Below are 20,200 nucleotides of genomic sequence, written 5' to 3'. Positions count from 1 at the left end.
GGCAAATGACTTCAAGCTGATTGAAAATTAAAGAGTTCCAGTCATGTACATAAGTTAACAAATATATTAAAACTGCACCCTGTATCATTAAATATACAATCAGTTTTGAACATTAAGTGCAATCCATAATGATATAGACTTTGAGAGACCTACTGACGACCTTCCTATGGTCATTTTCTATGGTCTTATTCTTGCACAAAATCATAGCAATGCATGAAATGTTATTGTATCCACCGCGACTGGATCAGCAACAAGGAGAATTACCTCACTGTATTTTTTGTCAGGGTTTGCGTTTCTTGGATTATTCTTTGGCAAATGACTTGAAGCTGATTGGAAAATTAAGAGAGTTCCATTCATATGCATTATGAGTAAACAAAAATGTTAGATATGTTCTCTGTAACATAAAAGATTCAATCAATTGTATATATGAAAATTATTTCTCGTTTGTCATATTTTGAGGAGCCCACAATATACAAGCTTTGCTTTTTAGTGGGATCCTCCATTCTCACAAATTATAAATCACAAATCCTTTACACATGATTATTTTGTATGTAACTTTCTTATAACATGTCTTTTTCAAGTTGATTTAATGACCTTGGTATATTTTTTATGATGTTGACTTGTTATAATTGTATTTATTTGATTTATATTTTGTTGAAAATGAAATAAATGAAATCAAATCAAATCAAAAACATAAAATGTATCTCTTCATCTTGTGATCCCCAATGAGGTACTTTTGAAGGACATATTGATGACCTTTCCTATGATCACATACTTAAGTTGAATTCTTGCACAAAATCATTGCAACGCATGGATTTCAGAGTTGTAGTATATCTATCTCTACCACTTTTTCAAACCTCGGGTGCATGATTAAGTAGGAATGTAGTACAGTCAAGTCTGCTTTAACGCCGACCTGTATAGGAGGGCCTACTGTCTGTAAAGACCACAATAATGTACTTTTCCCATCAATAGTTTTCCCTGTTAAAACATGTACTACAGGGGAGCGTTTCATGAAAGAACTTGTCAGACGTTTTATCCGACAAGTCCCATTTTATCCGACGGTTACTATAGTAACAGTGCCTCTCAGCCAATCAGAATCAAGGAAAGATGTCAGATCTGACAACATGTCGGACAAATATGTTGATGAACAGTCTCCAGGGGGGCGTTTCATCAACATTTTTGTCCGACAAGTTGTCAGATCTGACATCTTTCCTTGATTTTAATTGGCTGAGAAGCACTGTTACTATGGTAACTGTCGGATAAAATGGGACTTGTCGGATAAAACGTCTGACATGTCCTTTCATGAAATGCTCCCCAGGAGTCTGATATATACTGGGCTATGTTTACCTATATTTCTTGTTTAATAGCTTGTATTTTGTCCACTTCTGAACATTTTGTCCATAAAGACCATGTTTAAAAGAAATCACTAAGTCTTTATAAGCTGGTTTTCTTTATAGACAGGTTCTCGTAAGACATGTTTCAAATGGGAAATACTATTTAAGGGAAACCATATTGTGGTCTCAATAGAAAGTTTGTCATTCTCTATGGATGGTCGCTTTTACACGCAGATTTCACCGTCGTGACGAGTTCCTTTAGTAATCATGCCTTGAGTCATTACGTGTTGAAATCTTAAATAAACATGAATCTTGAATAGATAATTTAATATATTAATATTCAAACAATATCGAAAGATGTTACATATCTATTAGTACCCCTGTCATACTATTTTGAAAATATGCATTTACAGGTATGTGCATTTTGAGTTTGATGATATGCATACAGTTTGAGATGGATGAATACCTACATGTACGTGCACAAATTTTGAGATTGACCAAATAATATAGTCACATATTTTATGATTGACTGAATATTATATACATACAGTAGCATTTGAAGTGGCATGATTGTTGAACCCTCATTTACCCTTCCTTTCTTCTATCCATCCTTTCCTTCTATCTCTCTCTCTTCCATTCAAGGACTATGAGGATAGCTCAGGAGAGGAAGATGAGGCGGAGGAGAAAGACAAGGTAATGATCAGTAGAACGTTTGATACTTCCATGCGATGATCTTTCCATAACCAGATTTGGGTGGAGCCACACATTTTCTGCAGGCATAGACCCTGATTGAATCTTTGATCAATGAGTGGGTCTCCAAGCAAAGACTAGCACATAGGAAATTTGCTGTTTCAATTCAGGGCCTTCAGTGTGCAAGGCATTATAGGCTCCACATTCAGACCCTTAACTCGAGTGCAGGGTTTTACACAGCAGACTAAGCCTCACACTGTTCAACACACTTTCCATGTCAATAATTAATTGTTGAAAAACAAAATATTCTGTTCCACCTCCAGGGCTATAGGTGTCAGGTTTACTGGGACTGCAACTACAACTATTTGTTCTCAGCCTTTGTTATTCATTGCAGTGGGGAATAAACAATACGAACTTTTGAAATTGCTGTAATTTCTATAAAAATCTGTATTTATGACAGTATGTCAGACATTTTTTAGATTGATAATGTCGATAATGACTTTCTCCGTGAATCTTAGCTCAAGATACGTTTGCTTTACTGTCTTCCCTTAAAGAAAAATGGTTATCTTAACAGAATTTTTGGTCGAAAAAAACCAAATTACAGCAAGTACCTGTTACATAAAAGTTACAATGATAGAATCTTTGCCATCTACTGGTGCCTTCTATGGAATCCTTGATTTTGATTGGCTTTTGAGTATTGTTACCATGGTAGTTACCATTGGATGGCAAAGTTACTCTAGTAGTAACATTTATGCAACCAGGCCCAGCAGGGGCGGTTTTCAGTCAAAAATTAAGATCATTTTGTCCCACTTGATATTTTACAAGCAAAAAATGAAAAAACAGAAAAAAAAAGGTCCTCACTTCTGTGTGGATGACATATTCCCATTACAAATATTTTCTATGACTCTCAAAAGGGGGGGGGGGCACATCTGTGTATAAACTGCATATTTATATTAAAAATATTGACTGACTCTCAAAAGGGGAGCATGGGCCGGATGTGCCCCCCCCCCCCCTTGGATTTGCCAATGGGGCCCAGGACCAGAGAATTTAGAAGATTCACCTGACAATGTCTTTGAAGTAAAAGATTTCTGATGGATACTTAAACTGCTCATGAACTACTGAAAGCATATCAATGCAAATTATTGTCCTAATATCAGTCAATTTGAGGCTATTGATTTGAAGACTTGTTAAGCTCATTTACAAATGAAGATCAACGTAAAGAATAGTCAGTGGTTCTATCCAATTTCTTCCCAAGTCTGGTTTTGGTCAGATATTGCTGTATGAATATTGAGTATCACTACTACAATCTGTACATTGGTTATTTAAGAAAAATATATATAAAATGAATGATTAATGTGTAGTTGGATGCATTGTACAGTATGTTCATTAGTTGTGTTTGCATGATCTGCATGATTTATTTGTTGGATGAAATAATTGTCACTTTGTAAGATAATTGTGGAATTAGTTTCATTCACTGAAGTATTATGTTACATTTAATCAAAATGAAATGGACATGAAAAGGGACAAGACAGTTTGGCAATCTTTTATTATTACTATTTTTATTTTGGATACATTTTTATTTCACTTGCACAAGTATTATCATTGTAAATTTTGTTAATTCATGTATTTTTTTAAGTACTGTATATGTTCATTAACATATAGCTTTAAAAAAAATATATTATATAATTGAAATCATTGTCCTGTATTACAAAACCTAGTGATTGATTGTAAATTGATGTTCACAATTGATTATACATTGAAGTCATTGTTATCAATCGTGCATTATTTGTTCTATGATCACTTGCTACGTTTTGTGTCACTGAACCCTGATGGTCATGCATGCTAGATACTACAATCAGTCGGTCAAGAAAATTGCAAAATGTGCATCGTAGGCTAACTAAATCACAATGGAGTACTCAATGTACCTTACATTTATTCACAGATTAATGAAAAAACGTTACTGTTTAGTTCTACATTTAGATTCTTTATTGTCAGGGCTTGTGCTCTTGCTTGGTTGTAATATTGCTTATCAACTTGACTTATCGATATAATGTGGTCAAATTATTGAATAGTTATCAATTTGCTATACAAAAGGAGCTTAAAGGAGAAGGACATAAAGTTTATTTGATAAAAGCAAGAAAAGATAATAAAACGTATTGGTGAAGATTTGAAGAAAAGTCATCAAAAATTAATAGAATTATGGATTTTTAAAATTCTGGTTTTGTGAAGTCACAGCAGCTTGTTTCCCCATCGGTGATTTTCTGTAATTTCCACAAAATGCAATTTTCTCAGAATACTGATAATGGTTTTTCTTGTGCATTCATTATATAATCGGACACATATTATTTCATACTGCTTCTATATAAAATAAAAAAATTAGCCATCATGAAGCATTATTAGGAAATTTGAATTTATGCAATTGATATTACATGAAAAATGGGCAGGGCTCCCAGCCCATCAGGGAAAATTATTTTTCTCTTTTCCAGTCAGGGAAAAATCAGGGAATTTGATTTTTTTTAAATACCTCAAATCAGGGAAAAATGCCTCAAATGAGGGAAAAATCAAGGAAGCTTTATTGGCTCAAAAGTCGAAAGCACGGTAGTCAGTCAGACTCTGTTATATTTTGTTGCATATCAAAACAACATCCATTGAATGACTGGTTATGGTGGTACTAATTAGATTTACATTATTGTTTTTATACTGAAAATACATGTAATGCACTGCAACAACTTAGCAAACATGTGAAACTGGAAATGGGTTTAAACAAATATCAGGGAATTTTTAAACTACCTCAGGGAAATTTTTTTTTTTTCTTGAAAAGCTGGGAACCCTGATGGAGCAGCTGCTCGCATATGACATCACAATTTCAAATAAATCACACAACTCTCTAAATCTTTTGATGGACTTTCGTCAAACCTTCACCAATATTTGTTATGCTTTTATTAAAACAGCTTTATCGTCAGTGTGAACTTCCGTCCCCTTTAATAAACTATCAAAGTAAGTTTATTGAAACCCTTATAAAAAGGGACTGCAGCTCACTGTTTTGGAAGAAATACAATAATATTGCATTTATCTTCTGCTCAGATTTGTCATAATGACAATGCAAATTCGAATGTATTGGAGTTATTTTTTTAATTCATCAGGGATAGGTACATGAAAATGTGTTGTCATGGTAACTGATATGTGTGAAATGGCATGCAATGGTTGGAATAATGACTTTCCATTGTGTTACCAGTGCCCACTGCACATGAAAGCTTGTTGCTTCAACTAATTGTTATTGTCTCACTTCCTTTAATCATACCCCGCCCCAATTCACTACCCACATCCACTTGCCCCTCTCCCTTCTCTCTTTTTTATTCTTCTATTCTTTGTCTCCATTTCTCCATTATTCTTTCTCCTCTTGTTTTCTCTTTTCTTCCTTTTCTACTATTCTACCTTGTCTTCTCATTTTCCTACTCCATTTTTTCCTTCATTACCTTCTTAATATCTCTCTTATTCTTTGTCCTCCTCTCCCTTTTCTTCTACTTTTCATCTTTGTTATACCATTCATTCATTCATTCATTCTTCTTCATCTTTCTTTTTTTCACTTTTGTTACATTTGGGATATCCCTCATTCTTTTCTTAATTCTCCTTACTTTTGTCATTCTCTCTCCCTCTTTCTTTCCATATTTCCCTTTCTCATTTTCTTTTCACCACTCTATCAAAATCTTCAACTTCTGACCTCCCTCTCTTATTAAATAATCACAAAATCATGCAACCCCTGTACCACAAACTCTAAACAATATTTTCCACCTGTCCCGATAAACACATATACATGTACCCTCATTCTCTTAATCTCACAATCTTCTGCTACCCATTTGATGTTTCACCCCTTACCCCTTACCCCCTCCTCCTCCCCCCACCCTCTTCCTTTATTTACTCCCTTCTACTACCCATCCACTACCACCACCAACCCACCACAATTTTGAAAATTGTCACCCCTTGTGCATATCAATAGAAAAAGGAAAAGAAGACGGTAAGTGTCGGTTTGCTGTGTGCCCCTTTATTGCTTAAATTTGAATTAGTTGTAGTCTGTGTGACCATGACAGTTTCCTTTTTGATTATGTGAACTTTGCATTTCTTCATTTCATGATATAACTCAGTAAACGTGCATTCCTTATTTCTTTACACATCTGAATATTGCATTTGTTTCACCATACTGTATCCTAACCAGCCCGTGGTTAGTTATATCTTCAATACAATGTATATGCATTTACATGTACATGTACACTATTGCCTGCAGTAGGTAACTTGCATCAACCGTCCATAAGTTGAATGTTTGCCCAAGTCAAAGCTATTCTAAGACCAGATTATTCTAAACATGTATCTAATTTCTATGTCGATTTTCTCTAATAAAGTCAAACAGATTTCTGTGGTCACGGGCGTAGCCTGGTTTGAGCATGGGGAAGGTGCACACCATGGGGATCGAGGTAGAACTAATAAAGTGGTATGGTTGTGGCACATCTTGGGGAGGTGGAAATAAACTTTGGAAAATCAGCTATTGAAAGCAGAAGGGGTACAAATTTTGTTTTGCTTGCCAGTGCCCGAACTCCTCTACCTCAGTGGGAGGGTGCACGTGCACCCATTGCACCCCCCCCCCCCCCCCAATCGAGCCTACGCCCTTGGTGGTCTTATGAAGATTAGAAAGCATATTCCCAAAAGATTTGACTTCATTGGGAAAGTTACCTGTACTTGGAATATTCAAATACATGTATGCTCTACACTACAGGTCGACGCTCATTTACAATATTGGTATTGGTATTGAAATGAATAACGATTCAAAACTGACTTTATATAGTGACAGATTGTATGTCTTCAGGCAAAGATATGTGGGATTATTAGATTTTCTATTCTCCCGACTTGGAAGAGTATATCAATATATTTCTTAAATGGAGCTACACTAGTGCAAATTGATCATGTTCATGGTCTTACCAAAACTGTAGTCCTAGTTAATTCTACCACCATCACATTCTTCTATACATTTATAATTGGTAACATAAATTATGTTCATTTTAAGAAAATAAGGGTTTTTTGCAGTCTCTGCTCAATAAAGTTGAAATACTTTGTATTTTTTTTCTCATCCACATTATAATTATAGCGTAGTGTAGATTTATACTAGTATAGATATAGCATGTATATATTATATGCATTGTATGGTAGCGATTATTATAGTATTAATAGCTTATTCTATCTTCTCTGTTTTCAAGCCTCTCTTTTCATCAATAGCATTTAAAAAATGAGAAGTTAGAATTCTTCTCAGCTAAACAGTGCATGTTGATTTTCCCTTGTAGCTATACTATTGCATAGAGTTAGATAACATGACACCTTCAAAATTAGATGAAGAGTTTAGAAGAATTTAGGCATTTAACATAATTATATTGATCATTTAAATTACAGAGGCATATTTTTACTGTAAAACTGACTTATTGGATATTTGTACACACTGCATTTATTAGAAATACAAGTTCATATGTCTTCACACCAAGAATTTTCATTTCTACAACTTGTCAACGAGATTCGTATTTGACATAATGAATGCTGACAAGATATTGAATTGGAGATACTGTATATGTACATAATAATATTGTTATTTAATTATAAGATTGCATGATATAATGTAGTTACTTTATATACATGTATCTATATAAGGATATATGCAAACTAAAACAATACTATGTTGCATTTTAAATATTTTTATATGAAGTTATATGCATCTAATATGAATCACATTGATTTTTTTTTTTTTTTTTTTTAAATGTATATTTACTATATTTTCTCCCCTTAACATGCCTTTCCTTTCAGCTTTTCAGTGTTTCTCATTTCTTATACATGTACATGTATTTTAACAGTGTATCAACTTGTTATATATGCATTCATTTTAATACATCATATGATTTCTTTTGTAATGCAAATAAAGAATTTTGAAAATGACATATTTGAACACATTCTGCTCAAATAAAGAATTGGGAAATGACGGAAGGAAGCAAACAAACCTTTCTTTTGCCAAGAAATTAATGTTTTCAGGCTTCAAATTATAGAAAATATCCCCAAATGTGTATAAATTATTCATTTTTTTCGAAGATGATTCATGAGGCCTATAGCAAAGAGAAATGATGCTTTTGCATTTCAGTTGATTATAGACGTGGGCGCCGTTTTACAAAGACTAACGGTTGGTCCAAGCAATCTCAGCTTTCTGGAAATCCACCACTGTCATAATTTTTCTGACAAAAAATTTGCACAATATCCTATGTGTAAACAAAGAGGACCACACTGAACTTTCAAGAAAACTATGGAATGTATGAATATACAATATATCTCGAAAATATGTGGAACTAACATGCTTTTTTGATGATGCCGTTGCTGGCTCTCCATTATTATGGTTGATTGGATCAGTCGTCACTCTTTGTAAGATGGGGCCCTGGACCTCATTAATGGTAGTGTTACTTTTACTTGTTCTGACCTCCAAAGTCGAATGCCAAATGTGATACAAATATCTAAAAGAAGATTTCCGTTTGGTACATCAAGCACTCAGTTCATTGATACATTGTAACTATCTGGGAGTGATCACTAGAATAGTTTCTTCAGCATTTCAATAAAATTGAGAAAATAGCATTGTAAATATAGGAAATATTAAAAAATTTAAAATGTTTTGGCTTCAGTCCGTTGCTTGTTTTAAACCAGAGTTCATGGGTAAAAGTTGATGGCAGTTTCAAATCACTTTGAATCTTTGCTTTTTACTCTCAGCCTAATTGAAATATTCAGCATGTAATCTCTTTCTTCTGGATGCGGCAGCCAAATATTTCAAACCTTAAATCCTGCGGGTACAGGGGACTTCAAAGAATTGGAACTTTACTCTCAAAGCCGCCTGAGATACATTGATCAAAGAAAGCAATTAAACATCTCCCTTTTTTCCTCTAATTCCAGGAGAGTAAAAGAAGTTTCAAGGAGAAGTTACAAGCGATAGAGAGGGTTTGTCAGACGATACAGAACACCCTCGATCAAGTAGCATGCCTTGGAGAGCGAGTCAAGAAGTAAGTATTGGCAGATTATCATGGACTGTTTAAACAAAATACAATGATGATATTAATACTCATAAATTTGTATAGCGCAGCTTTTATGTGAATATGTTCAGTTGGGCTTTAATACTAAGAGTGCTTTTTTACTTAATTCTACATGTACACAGCGATTTCCGAACAAAACATGGTGTTTTCTGACCAGAAAGGTTGCCAAGGATAGTTGACATGATCAAAACTTCTTGGTGGTTTGATTTGTAGCCCACTTTTGCCCTGTCCTCAAAATTTGTTGCTAAGATGCTCCCAAATCAACCAACCCATCCCATATTCTCTTCCGATCTAATGATCAGGATAGACCAGGCTTTCACATCATGATAGCGGGACACCCCTTACAAGTCTATTTCATTTTCTCTTAATCTTTACCCAAATTTTCAAGTTTACTGAGCTACAACCTGCTAACATTATATTTTTGTTTTTCCTTTTTTCTTCAGCACCTTCAACTTCACCGTACCTTGGTTATCCTATCTGGCTATCATAGTCCTATTTATAGTGACTATCGTACTCTACTTTATACCTCTTAGATATCTCATTCTTGCATGGGGTAAGTGAAAAATAGTTAATTTCAAATAACCAGTCATTATGACATTGATTCTCAAAATTCCAATACGGTCACACTCTTAATATGAGCTTTGACAGGAAGCATGGTGGTCAGACTAGGTTTTCACCGTGTAAGAGTGAGAAAGAGAGAGAGAGGTAGATAGTCCTCAAAAAGAAATGTCGGGTAATCTTTCGGATATTGACTCCCATGACATTTGCTCTGGCGACAATTACTCCACGATAAATTCCGCACTCTAATGGAATGACTAAATTTAGCCCTAGATTTAACGCTATACTCAACCCTGAATCTAACCCTAAATCTATTAACACAAAACCCTATTGCAACCATAACCGTAACACAAAATCTTAGACAAAATAAAGCCTGGAGCAATTGTCACAGGAGAAAATGTCATGTCACCAAAAAAATTACTTTTTTAAAAGCTGTCTCAACTTTTCAATCACTCATTCTCTGCTCTTCATGATGGAAGCATTTTATGAAAGGACTTTATCCAACAAGTCCTGTTTGAATCGACAGTTATCTTAGGAACTGTGTTTCTCAGCCTATCAAAATCAAGGATAGTTGTCGGACAAAAAAAAAATCTTTGCTCTTTATCAGGATTTAAGAAGAGTGAAGGAAAGTGGATATTTGTAATATCTGAGTTGGAGAGGCGATTGCTGATTTACGCTTTTAAATCTACTTTGAGAAAGGGTTGCAACTTAGACTTTTGACTCAAGAACACAATATGCCGTCTCACTCTTTGTAGTTGTAATAAGTGGTGATAAATAGGGGGTAAATGATATTTATTGGAAAGGAGTTAATGAAGAAAAAAATGATAAGGAATGATATAGCATTGATAAGGAAATGATATGAAATTCAATATTGCAACATGGGGGCAGGGGTGTTTTGGTTTTTTTAATCAAAATAAAGATAAAGAATGTTTGAGGTTATTTAGAGATGTGTATCAATCAGAATGTACATTTATATAGCCTGAAAACGTAACATGCAACCGGAGATATTTAACTTTTTTATTTATTTTCTTTTGATAGGTATCAACAAGTTCACCAAGAAGATTCGAAAGCCTCATGCCATTCCAAACAATGAACTATTGGACTTCCTTTCAAGACTTCCCTCAGATACACAACTCGTAAGTATCCTAAATTCCCATATATTCACAGTGGCAGCACTGAGGGGGGGGGGGGCATTTATCCCCCACCTACAAAATTTTGAAAAATGAATGAAAAGCCTGTAGAGTAATTTGTAAATGTAGCCCTTGCCGTCCCCTCCCCTTCCCCATCGCCACGTTAAAAATCTTGGTGCTGCCTCAGTATATTCATAAGGAATGCATAGGTTTTGGTTACATGTACATTCTGCTCTTGTTTCCTCCCACCCCCCCCCCCCTTTCCTTTATATTTATTTTGTTATGCTTTGGCTTTGCAGCGTGCTCTTCCTGTTTCATGAAAACATATTACAATAACAAATGCACAATTTCTTTTAACAATTTTACTATAGGCTAATCAAATGGAATGATTTCATTAGCTTTATACTTATATTGCAGTTTGTTATCATAATACAATGAAGAAAATCAAGGGCATGGGGGCTTGCATTTAGAATAATGATTTTAATTCCAACAGTGCCATATATTTCTTATCTCGAAATGCAGGTGAATTTGTTGCAGAATTGTCGTAGATTTTAGGCAAAATCCCATATAGAAGACATGAAAAACTCATGCATTCTAATTATCCTGTGTGGTGTTTCACAAAGATTTAAGTTTGACTTAGAGTCGCACTTACATGCCGATGCATACATGATATGCAATGCGTGATCTTATTGATTAATACACAGTAGTGCGCATCCTCATGGCATGATCTGACCAATGCGGTCATTTTAAGTGGGACTCTAAATCATACTTAAATCTTTATGAAACACCACCCCCCCCCCCCCCTGGGGTCTGTAAATTTCCTTCCTCTAACTGATCGATTTTACGAAGGTTGAGTCCGACAAAGAGAAGGAAGGAATTCTTCATGTGTCAGTGAAAAGGGGCTGATATTAGAAACACTTTATTGACAATATCTTGGCATCAGCAGGTTCTAGAGTATGGTTTCAAATTTTTCCAACCTCTTTCATTTTTCGTTATTTTTCTTTATATTTATGTATTTTTGCTTTGTCAAACAGAAACAGTATCGAGAGCTCAGGCCTGAACTATCAAGAACGGACTCTCCTAAAAAGAAGAAATAACCAAGTGGCTTTTCATATTTGGAGAAAATGAAATGTAGATTCTCTTGCTACTACTTGTATCTGAGCTGAAGACTGCCCCATGCATTGGTGATGATGATGATGACGGGTTCTTGTACAGCGCCGATATCCGCCTCTGCTGGACGCTCATTGTGCTGGCTCATAAATAGGAAATGTCTCACCAATTTCAAAGTCTTCAAACAGTGCTTAGAAGCATCACTCAGTTCAAATACTGTCCTAGTAGTGCTACAATTATGTTATCCTTGCAATGATGTTGCCATTGGAGTGGGGAACAAATCGGTCTTCTGGCAAGACTCAAAAGTTGATTGGGTAAGCTCTGCTCTCCTGATAAATCGGGCAAGGCTATTCCACAGCTTTGGTCCAGAGATTTCGAAGGCTCTGTCACCCCAGGTTGTGCGACTGAGAGACTTGGTCAGCAATGCCTGGTCTGTCTGGTTCATTTCCCTCTTCATCAAAGATGAACAGATGCTTGAAAGCATGGACTATTGATTACTATCATCGTCATCGAGTGTAAGGTGAACTGCCCCAGGAGTCGATCAGGGTCGCAACCATTGTTGGTCGTACTACTTTCATTGTGAAGCACAGCAAAGGAAGAAATAGATTAAATAACCAAATGAGTTTTCATATATGGACAAAATGAAATGAACTAGTACCGTATGGGTACTAGTATTCAACCCGGCATAATTCAAAGATTTTGACATATTCCCCAAAATATTTAGAAATAGGGAATTTATCTTAATTTCATACCTTTGTTATTTCCAGGGTAATCTGTTGTCGATATTTTCTTTGTCAATCTGTCGACTGTATGCGCGGAGGATCGAATTATGCAGCGATGGCCTTTTGCACTGAATGGTACTAGTATTCAACCTAGTGAGGATTGATAGCAAATCTCAAAAGGGTTTAGATTGCTAAATTAGATCTAGATCTATGTAAGTCTCTGGCTTTGATTAATTCCCTGTTTGGTCTCATCTCAAATGGTCTTGTCCATAGTCGGATGGGACAAGGGCAGATTGAGAGACAGGGCCATCTTTCATCGCTAGGTTGAATACTAGTACCGACGGGTTGAATACTAGAACCAAAATCCGTCGCCGTATAATTCGATCGCCCGCGCACACAGTCAACTGGTTGAAGAAAAAAATAACGGAAAAAGAATAACCAGCATTTGCTCTTGGAAATAAGACGGGTCTGAAATTCAGGTAAATTCTATATTTCTATATATTTGAGGAAACTCTCCAAACGGGTTGAATACTAGTGCCCTTACGGTAGTGCTAGTGATTTTTTACCCGATTGCTATTAAAGAAAGCATGAATGTTTGTAAGCAAACAAACAGAGGACTGAGGTCCTCTCTGAGGGACCTGGTAATGAGGATTTAAATGCCCTACCAATGGGTACTTTAGAACCAAGTGGGGGAATCGAACCCAGGTCACAGAAATACAACCCCCTACCCCCCTCTACCGACCGAGCTTTTGCTTGCTATTATGTGTGCTGATGACTATATGTACCATCGTGTGATGTTAAATCTCCTCTTTTTGGAAGTGAACAATATGTTGAAAACATGGATTATTGATATCGTCAAAGAGGATAGAGTGGACTGCCTCCAGCGCTGATCTGGGAAGCCTTTCTTGAAAGGACATAATGGACGTTTTGTCTAACAAGTCCCATTTTATCCGAAAGTTACTATAGTACAATGCTTCTCAGCCTATCAGAGTCAAGGAAAAATGTCAGATCTGACAACTTGTCGGACAAAATTTTTGATGAACTGCTCCCCAGGAGCATTGTGGCCCAGTGGATTGGTCTTCTGACTTTGAAACAGAGGGTCGTGGGTTCGAATCCCAGCCTTGGCGTGATTTCCTTCGGCAAGAAATTTATCCACATTGTGCTGCACTCAACCCAGGTGAGGTGAATGGGTACCTGACAGGAATTTATTCCTTGAAATGCCACCGCGCTGTAAGAGTCAGCGGGCTAATAATATCCAATTGAGTGCATAGGGACGCATTTGGCAGTGATATGCACTATATAATAAAGCATGTTGGTATTGTTATAGTAATTGATGTTCAGTACTGGATTCTTTGCAAAGCACAAAAAATTCCATTGTTGGCAAGCCTGCTTCTCTCCTGACCTTTCCAAGACGGTTCAGATTAGGTCCCCATTTATAGACATCGATAGACCCTTGATAGACTACTGAAAGACTCAAAATTGGAAAGGAAGAAACAAGAGATTGAGATTCACCTTGGTTGACCCTGTGACTGCATTTTATGTGGAGATTTGTTCTAAGCCTTGATTTGAACAAAATTCAGGAATTTCCCCATCTTTCAGTTATTCAATTTAACTATTTTCTATATACGAAATGAGACTGTCATTTTGGTCCTAAAATGCCAGATATGGTCATTTTTGAGAAGTGAAGCATTTCAGTTTATATTTTTTTCTCTAATAAATTAATTTGGACAAGAAGTTGTGCTACAGTGTATGTGCAATGTGTGCTATTTAAAGGAGGTCTTTATCATTCAAATATAAATCTTTCTAAAGTTATGATTGCTTTTCCATTGTTCTTCTATCTGTCTGTCGGTTGGTCGATCTATTGCAACATAATTCACAGCTACCATTCTGATAACAATCATTCAGCTGAAATTTATGCATTTCATGAAATTTGCGAAACGGCATCTACATCTGGGAATGCTTTATCCTTTGTCACATCGTAGGAGAGGAACAAAGTCGTTTTGAAATTAATTATCACAAATATGCTCTGTTGTGTATATTGGCATGTTAAAAGAAGATATTTATTTTTTATATGTATTTGAGTACTATTTATGTCTTTAACATTGTATAGCATTTATTATTTGGTTGTAAGAATGTACATTCCTATTTTTTTCCATTAATGCTGATATACACATAGATAAACAGGAGACTCTGCATAAGACGACCTTCTATAATTGATCAGCCGCCTAACTTGAAGCATTGTTTTCCTTTGTTTTGGGGGGTTTTTTTGCCAAATTTATAGCAGAACCTTTTTGAAGCATAACTATGGTAAAATCAATTAATTTCAGCGGATAAAAGAAAGAATAATCATATCTTTATGAACATAAGAAAACTCAATTTTATATTGACTTTGCACACAAAATCACGTTTTGGAGCAATGTAGGGTCTGACATGCACTTATCTATTGTTGCATAAGTTTTGAATTGCATACCCGGGTGTCGTAAATTTGGTCTCAAAAGATGTGCAAGACTTTTAAATAAATAGTTAGTGAGCGGCCCGGTCGAAATATTTTGTGCAGTGGAATGGTCGTAGAAAATGTTGAGAGGGGGGGGGGGGGTTGATTCAAACCCCCACCCCCCCCCCCCCCCGGCGGTTTTAGGGTTGATTGATAGAATCATTGTTTTCAAAGTCATCTATATCCACATAAAGATGCAAAATTTGTGCCCCAAAGCCCTGCTATTTGCACAATTTGTCAGATCAAGCATCAACCCAGCTTCTGTGTAACAGTTTTTGCTATCACCCTGACTGCCACGATACTCATGTGACCTTACTTTGAACAATCACGTTGTTGTTGTATGATGATATATTACAAACTACAATATATGGAATATTAATCATTTACAATGCTACATGGCAAAGAGATAATAATTTGCCAGTATTAGCCTTTATCTTAGATAGATTTGAAAATTTGATATTATACACTATTATTTATATTTATGGTACACCAAATTCAAGCCATATTTACTATATTTTCTAACACTTGTATATTTTTAATATTCCTTGCCTTTTCTTATCAATGCACTTGTTTGTACAGATAACTTGTATAATTATGTAAATGTATTGCACTTGTATATAGTAATTATATATTACATCAATCAACATCTATCTACAACTCAGGTGTTGAATAGTTAATCATGTTGTAAATTTCATTATGAAAATGGACTTGTAATGTTTCATGAGAAAATTGTCATATTATATATAGATTGTGTATTTTTCTTCAATATATGTATTGATATTACCAAAAAAAAACTATTGCACAAGAAAAGAGTTTATGGGAAAGCAAATCTCAAGGAGAGAATCATTCTGGGGACTAAAATGAGACGAGTAATATCAAAGAAGTTTTATTAAAATATGTTTAAGGAAGATTGGAAGGTCATTGTTGTACTTTCTATTGGGTCCTCAAATTGGCAAACATGATTCAAAATGAGTGATTTTGTGGACAACTCTCTATTCGTTTATGACACAAATTTTCTGATTTTACCTTCAAGTTTTATCTTTCAAGTCGCATCTTGCCTTCTCCTGAGCACAAAATACATGTATGTCAATTGTCATTAAAAAGTAGAATACTTAATCCACATCACTAATGGAAAGTTCTACAAAATCAGTCATTTTGATGCATATTGGCTACTTTGAGGATCCCTATAGAAAATTTTTGCCCAATTTTTTAAAACTTCCATAACTCCCTTATTTTAAAACGATTTTGATTAATCTTGTTTTAAATTGATTTTCTCAGTTTACTTTTTCCAGCAAGAATAACTCTTTCTTTAGGTTTTTGTTTTCTTTATGTCATAATCTACATTTTAAATCCATTTAGTGTGTTGAAAGTTATTTTATTCGCGAATGCACATTTATACCAAAGTTGAAATAACATAGAATCATTGTCAAAAATTTAAACTGTATATACTATGAGATTTATGGTCTTCAGTTAAGGTATTAACACACAACATATGAAAATTGCATGTTCTATGTTTAGAGAACAGATATGGGAAATTAATTTCCTGATAAACATTCTTTTCATTTTAATTTCATGGAGAGGAACTCAGGTTTTATGCAATAGGAACTGAAGGAAATAATTTGAATTGTATCATTTATGACCAGCATTATTTAGGGTCATGTGGTTAATTGGTAGAGCATTGTTTTGAGTCATGATCGTGAGAATGGGAGTTTGAATCCCTACTTTTCCAATATCTCAATCTACTTCAACCAAAAAGGCCAGAGACTAACTTCTGGGGGCCCTTTCATAAACCTGTAAGTTAAGAGTGACTTTAAGAATGACTGGTGATCCTTTCTTGTGGTTAATGATTTTCTCCATTAAATGTTCATTAATGATTATTTAGCGTGTAAGAAAGGTTCACCAGTCATTATTAAATTCGCTCTTAACTTAAGAACAGCTTTATGAAACACCCACCTGTTGTCTGTAAGGTCGGCCTTTATGACTTGCTAAAATGTTTCCTATGTAAAGGCACCTTGTTGGAAGTCAAAGCTGCATCCTTCTGGCAGCTTTTACCACTTATCCTCACACTTCATTGTACACAGAATAATGGTAATGCAGGAAAGCGGCAATGAAACGGGGAAAAAATTTACACGGGGCTCCAGGCAATTTCACCCCTGCCCTGGAAACTAAAAAAAAAGTAGCCCTGGAAAGGCCCCATTCATTGCAATGTTTAAAACTTATCCAATGTAACAAATTTAGGCATGAATTTGAGAAAAGTAGCCCCCGAAAATAAAAAAAATAAATTTGGCCTGCAATTATAAAAGGATGCATAGCACCCTTGTAGCGGGATTCCTGGCAAAAGATGCAGCACTGACTTTTAACTAGTTACCTAATTGGTTATGTACCTGGTGGGTGTTTCATAAAGCTGTTCGTAAGATAAGAACGACTGGTGATCCTTTCTTTTGGTAAATGGTATACACCATAGGCGATGGTTTAGCGCATAAGGAAGGATCACCAGACATTCTTAAAGTCGCTCTTAACTTACAAACAGCTTTATGAAAGGCCCCCCGGTCGGTGTTTCATAAAGGTGTTTGTATTAAAAATGACTGGTGAACCTTTCTTACGCGGTAAACCATCGCCAATGGTGTATACCATTTACCACAAGAAAGGATCACCAGTCATTCTTAAAGTTGCTCTTAACTTCAAACAGCTTTAAGAAAGACCCACCCGATGGGCGTTTCATAAAACTGTTCATAAAGTTCCGCATGACTTCACGCACGACTGGGACGTGTTCTTCGGTGCTAAGTCAGCTACATTGGTATTATCACGTACTATAAGAAAGGATCACCAGTCGAGAGTAAAGCCATTCGTAAGTTATGAACAGCTTTATGAAACACCCACCAGATTGGTGTATCTGAGGAGGGAATCTGAGTTCCTACGAGTGTTACTTCAGTAGAAACAGTTTATATGACTGCCTTGTACGTTTTATTTTCCCCCACTGGTAAAAGGAGTATATTCCTTACTACATTCCAGTAGGTTATCAAGCAACTCAAGTTTTCATTCCTTTGAGATTAACCAATTTCTTTGGGTTAACTGATTGCTTGATTGGCTGAAATGATTAATTTTACTTCTCAGTTATCAAATTGTGTGGATTAATACTTTGAAACTATGAGAAACAATGAATTCAGCATTTTAGATTCCTCTATGAAAGTAACATTTAACCTCTAAATGCATTCCATGATGTCACAAATCAGATTTTTTAAAGCCAAAAATTAAATTTTTATCTCAGATTAGTTGTATGGAACAGTAATAATTCTTTTCAGTCTTTGCACGATTCTGCAGTCTAATTTTCTGCCATCTTCAAAGAGAACATGCTGAAGTAGATTTATTAGGTTTAGCTTTCAAAAAATACTTCTATTTGGGGTTTTCAGAAATATATTTATGCTGCTCTTTTATGTTCACTTCCTGGTAAGATAACATTTCTGTAATCTGTACAAATGATAATTTCTTGAAATAAATCATGTCTTTGTTTATTGACATGTGCCTTTCCATGAGGAAAACTATGAAACCGAGTGTTTGACTGACTTGTTCCGTTTCTGTGTTCTTGAATATATCTTAAAGGGATGCTCCAGGCTGAAGATATCTGTATCTCAATAAAGAGAGTAAAATGTTGAAAAATATATCAAAATTGGATAACAAACAATGAAGTTGTTGAATTTTAAAGATTTGCATTATTCCAGTGAAACAGTTTTAGGCATGTCTTCATGAATATTCATTAGGTGGGCTGATGATGTCATATCCCCACTTGTTCTTTTGTATTTTATTATATGAAATTAGGTTTACCGGTATTCATAATTTTTCTACCATGAACAATTGGATTGACAACTGATTAAGTGCATTAGCTATTTATTGCTGCAACTTATTTAATCATAATAGTGACACATCTACACATTCATGAAAAAAATATGATTTCATGTAATAACAAGAAAAAGGAAAGTGGGAATGCGACATCATCAGGTCACCTAATGAATATTCATGAAGATATGCCTTGAACTGTTTCACCAGAATAAAGCAAATCTTTAAAATTCAATAACTTTATTTATTATCCGATTTTGATGAAATTTTCAGCATTTTGCTCTGTGAATTTTACTCTATTTTTGTAGATATAAATATTTTCAGCCAGGAATACCCCTTTAATTCAAAATGCATAACATCTAAATCATCATTAAATCATTTCCTCCTCACACTGACATCACCATCACTATAATTATGTAACTTCTGAAGGTTTCCATGGTGAAGAAAGACTGTAGAGGTTTCAAGATACACCATTGTTCCTGAAGACCACACTAACTCTTCGACAAGTGTGTTCTGGGCTCTGTAACACAAAGGTTTGCAATCAATCGCTAAATACCCATGACCAATCAAGATCATCGTTGCATTAAAAATACTAACCGGGAACCAAGAATTGCAGTTCTTTTATATTTACGTAGCCCTGGTCATTTTCAGGGAAAAGAATACATGGTGTACGGTGAAACTTCTACTCTTTCATCGCCATGGAGACCTTTAGAAGTTAAATTATCATATCATTGAATCATCACAAATAACATTGTTATCATTATGACCAACACCATACCAATATCGTTATCAAGATCACCATGATTTTCATGGACACCACCATTACCAATATTGTTAGTATCACCAAGGTTGTCACCACGCTGGGCGGAGCTACCAAGCTCTCAAAATCTCTGCCCGTTTCTCAAGGTTAATTTCACCCCGGACCTTCACCAAAAGTTGCTGAAATTTCACATTTTTAATCTTGACATCCATGAAATGGCCAGTTTGGCCACATATTTTCTTTATTTCCTCAATTTGTTTTGTTTTAGTTTGAAATGATATTAAGGAATGAAGAATACCCACTTCCTCTTTGGCTCTGAAAATCGTTTTATAATGTTACACTCGGTCAACACCCTTACCCTTTTAATTTAAATTTTGATGCGATATTTCATTCTAACTCCCATTGACCACCCCATCACACATTTCAGCAATCACGTGAAGCAAAATAAAAGAGACCATGTACAATTAA

At 35.3% G+C, this 20,200-nt stretch overlaps 1 protein-coding gene across 1 annotated transcript in view; it reads left to right on the top strand.

The window, feature by feature from the left end:
• Nucleotides 1-11,994, top strand: part of LOC129262436 (multiple C2 and transmembrane domain-containing protein 1-like) — a 57,391-nt gene extending 45,397 nt beyond the window's left edge. The window contains exons 16-21 of the mRNA XM_064099809.1: nucleotides 1,977-2,027; nucleotides 6,022-6,039; nucleotides 8,988-9,094; nucleotides 9,568-9,677; nucleotides 10,721-10,818; nucleotides 11,847-11,994. Of these exons, the coding sequence (XP_063955879.1) occupies nucleotides 1,977-2,027; nucleotides 6,022-6,039; nucleotides 8,988-9,094; nucleotides 9,568-9,677; nucleotides 10,721-10,818; nucleotides 11,847-11,909 (447 nt within the window). The 3' untranslated portion in view covers nucleotides 11,910-11,994. The remainder of the gene's footprint in view (nucleotides 1-1,976; nucleotides 2,028-6,021; nucleotides 6,040-8,987; nucleotides 9,095-9,567; nucleotides 9,678-10,720; nucleotides 10,819-11,846) is intronic.
• Nucleotides 11,995-20,200: the final 8,206 nt, after the last annotated feature.

This window comes from Lytechinus pictus, chromosome 5, assembly GCF_037042905.1.
Source record: "Lytechinus pictus isolate F3 Inbred chromosome 5, Lp3.0, whole genome shotgun sequence".
NCBI classification, from domain to species: Eukaryota; Metazoa; Echinodermata; class Echinoidea; order Temnopleuroida; family Toxopneustidae; genus Lytechinus; species Lytechinus pictus.
This window is presented reverse-complemented; position numbering and strand designations above follow the sequence as displayed.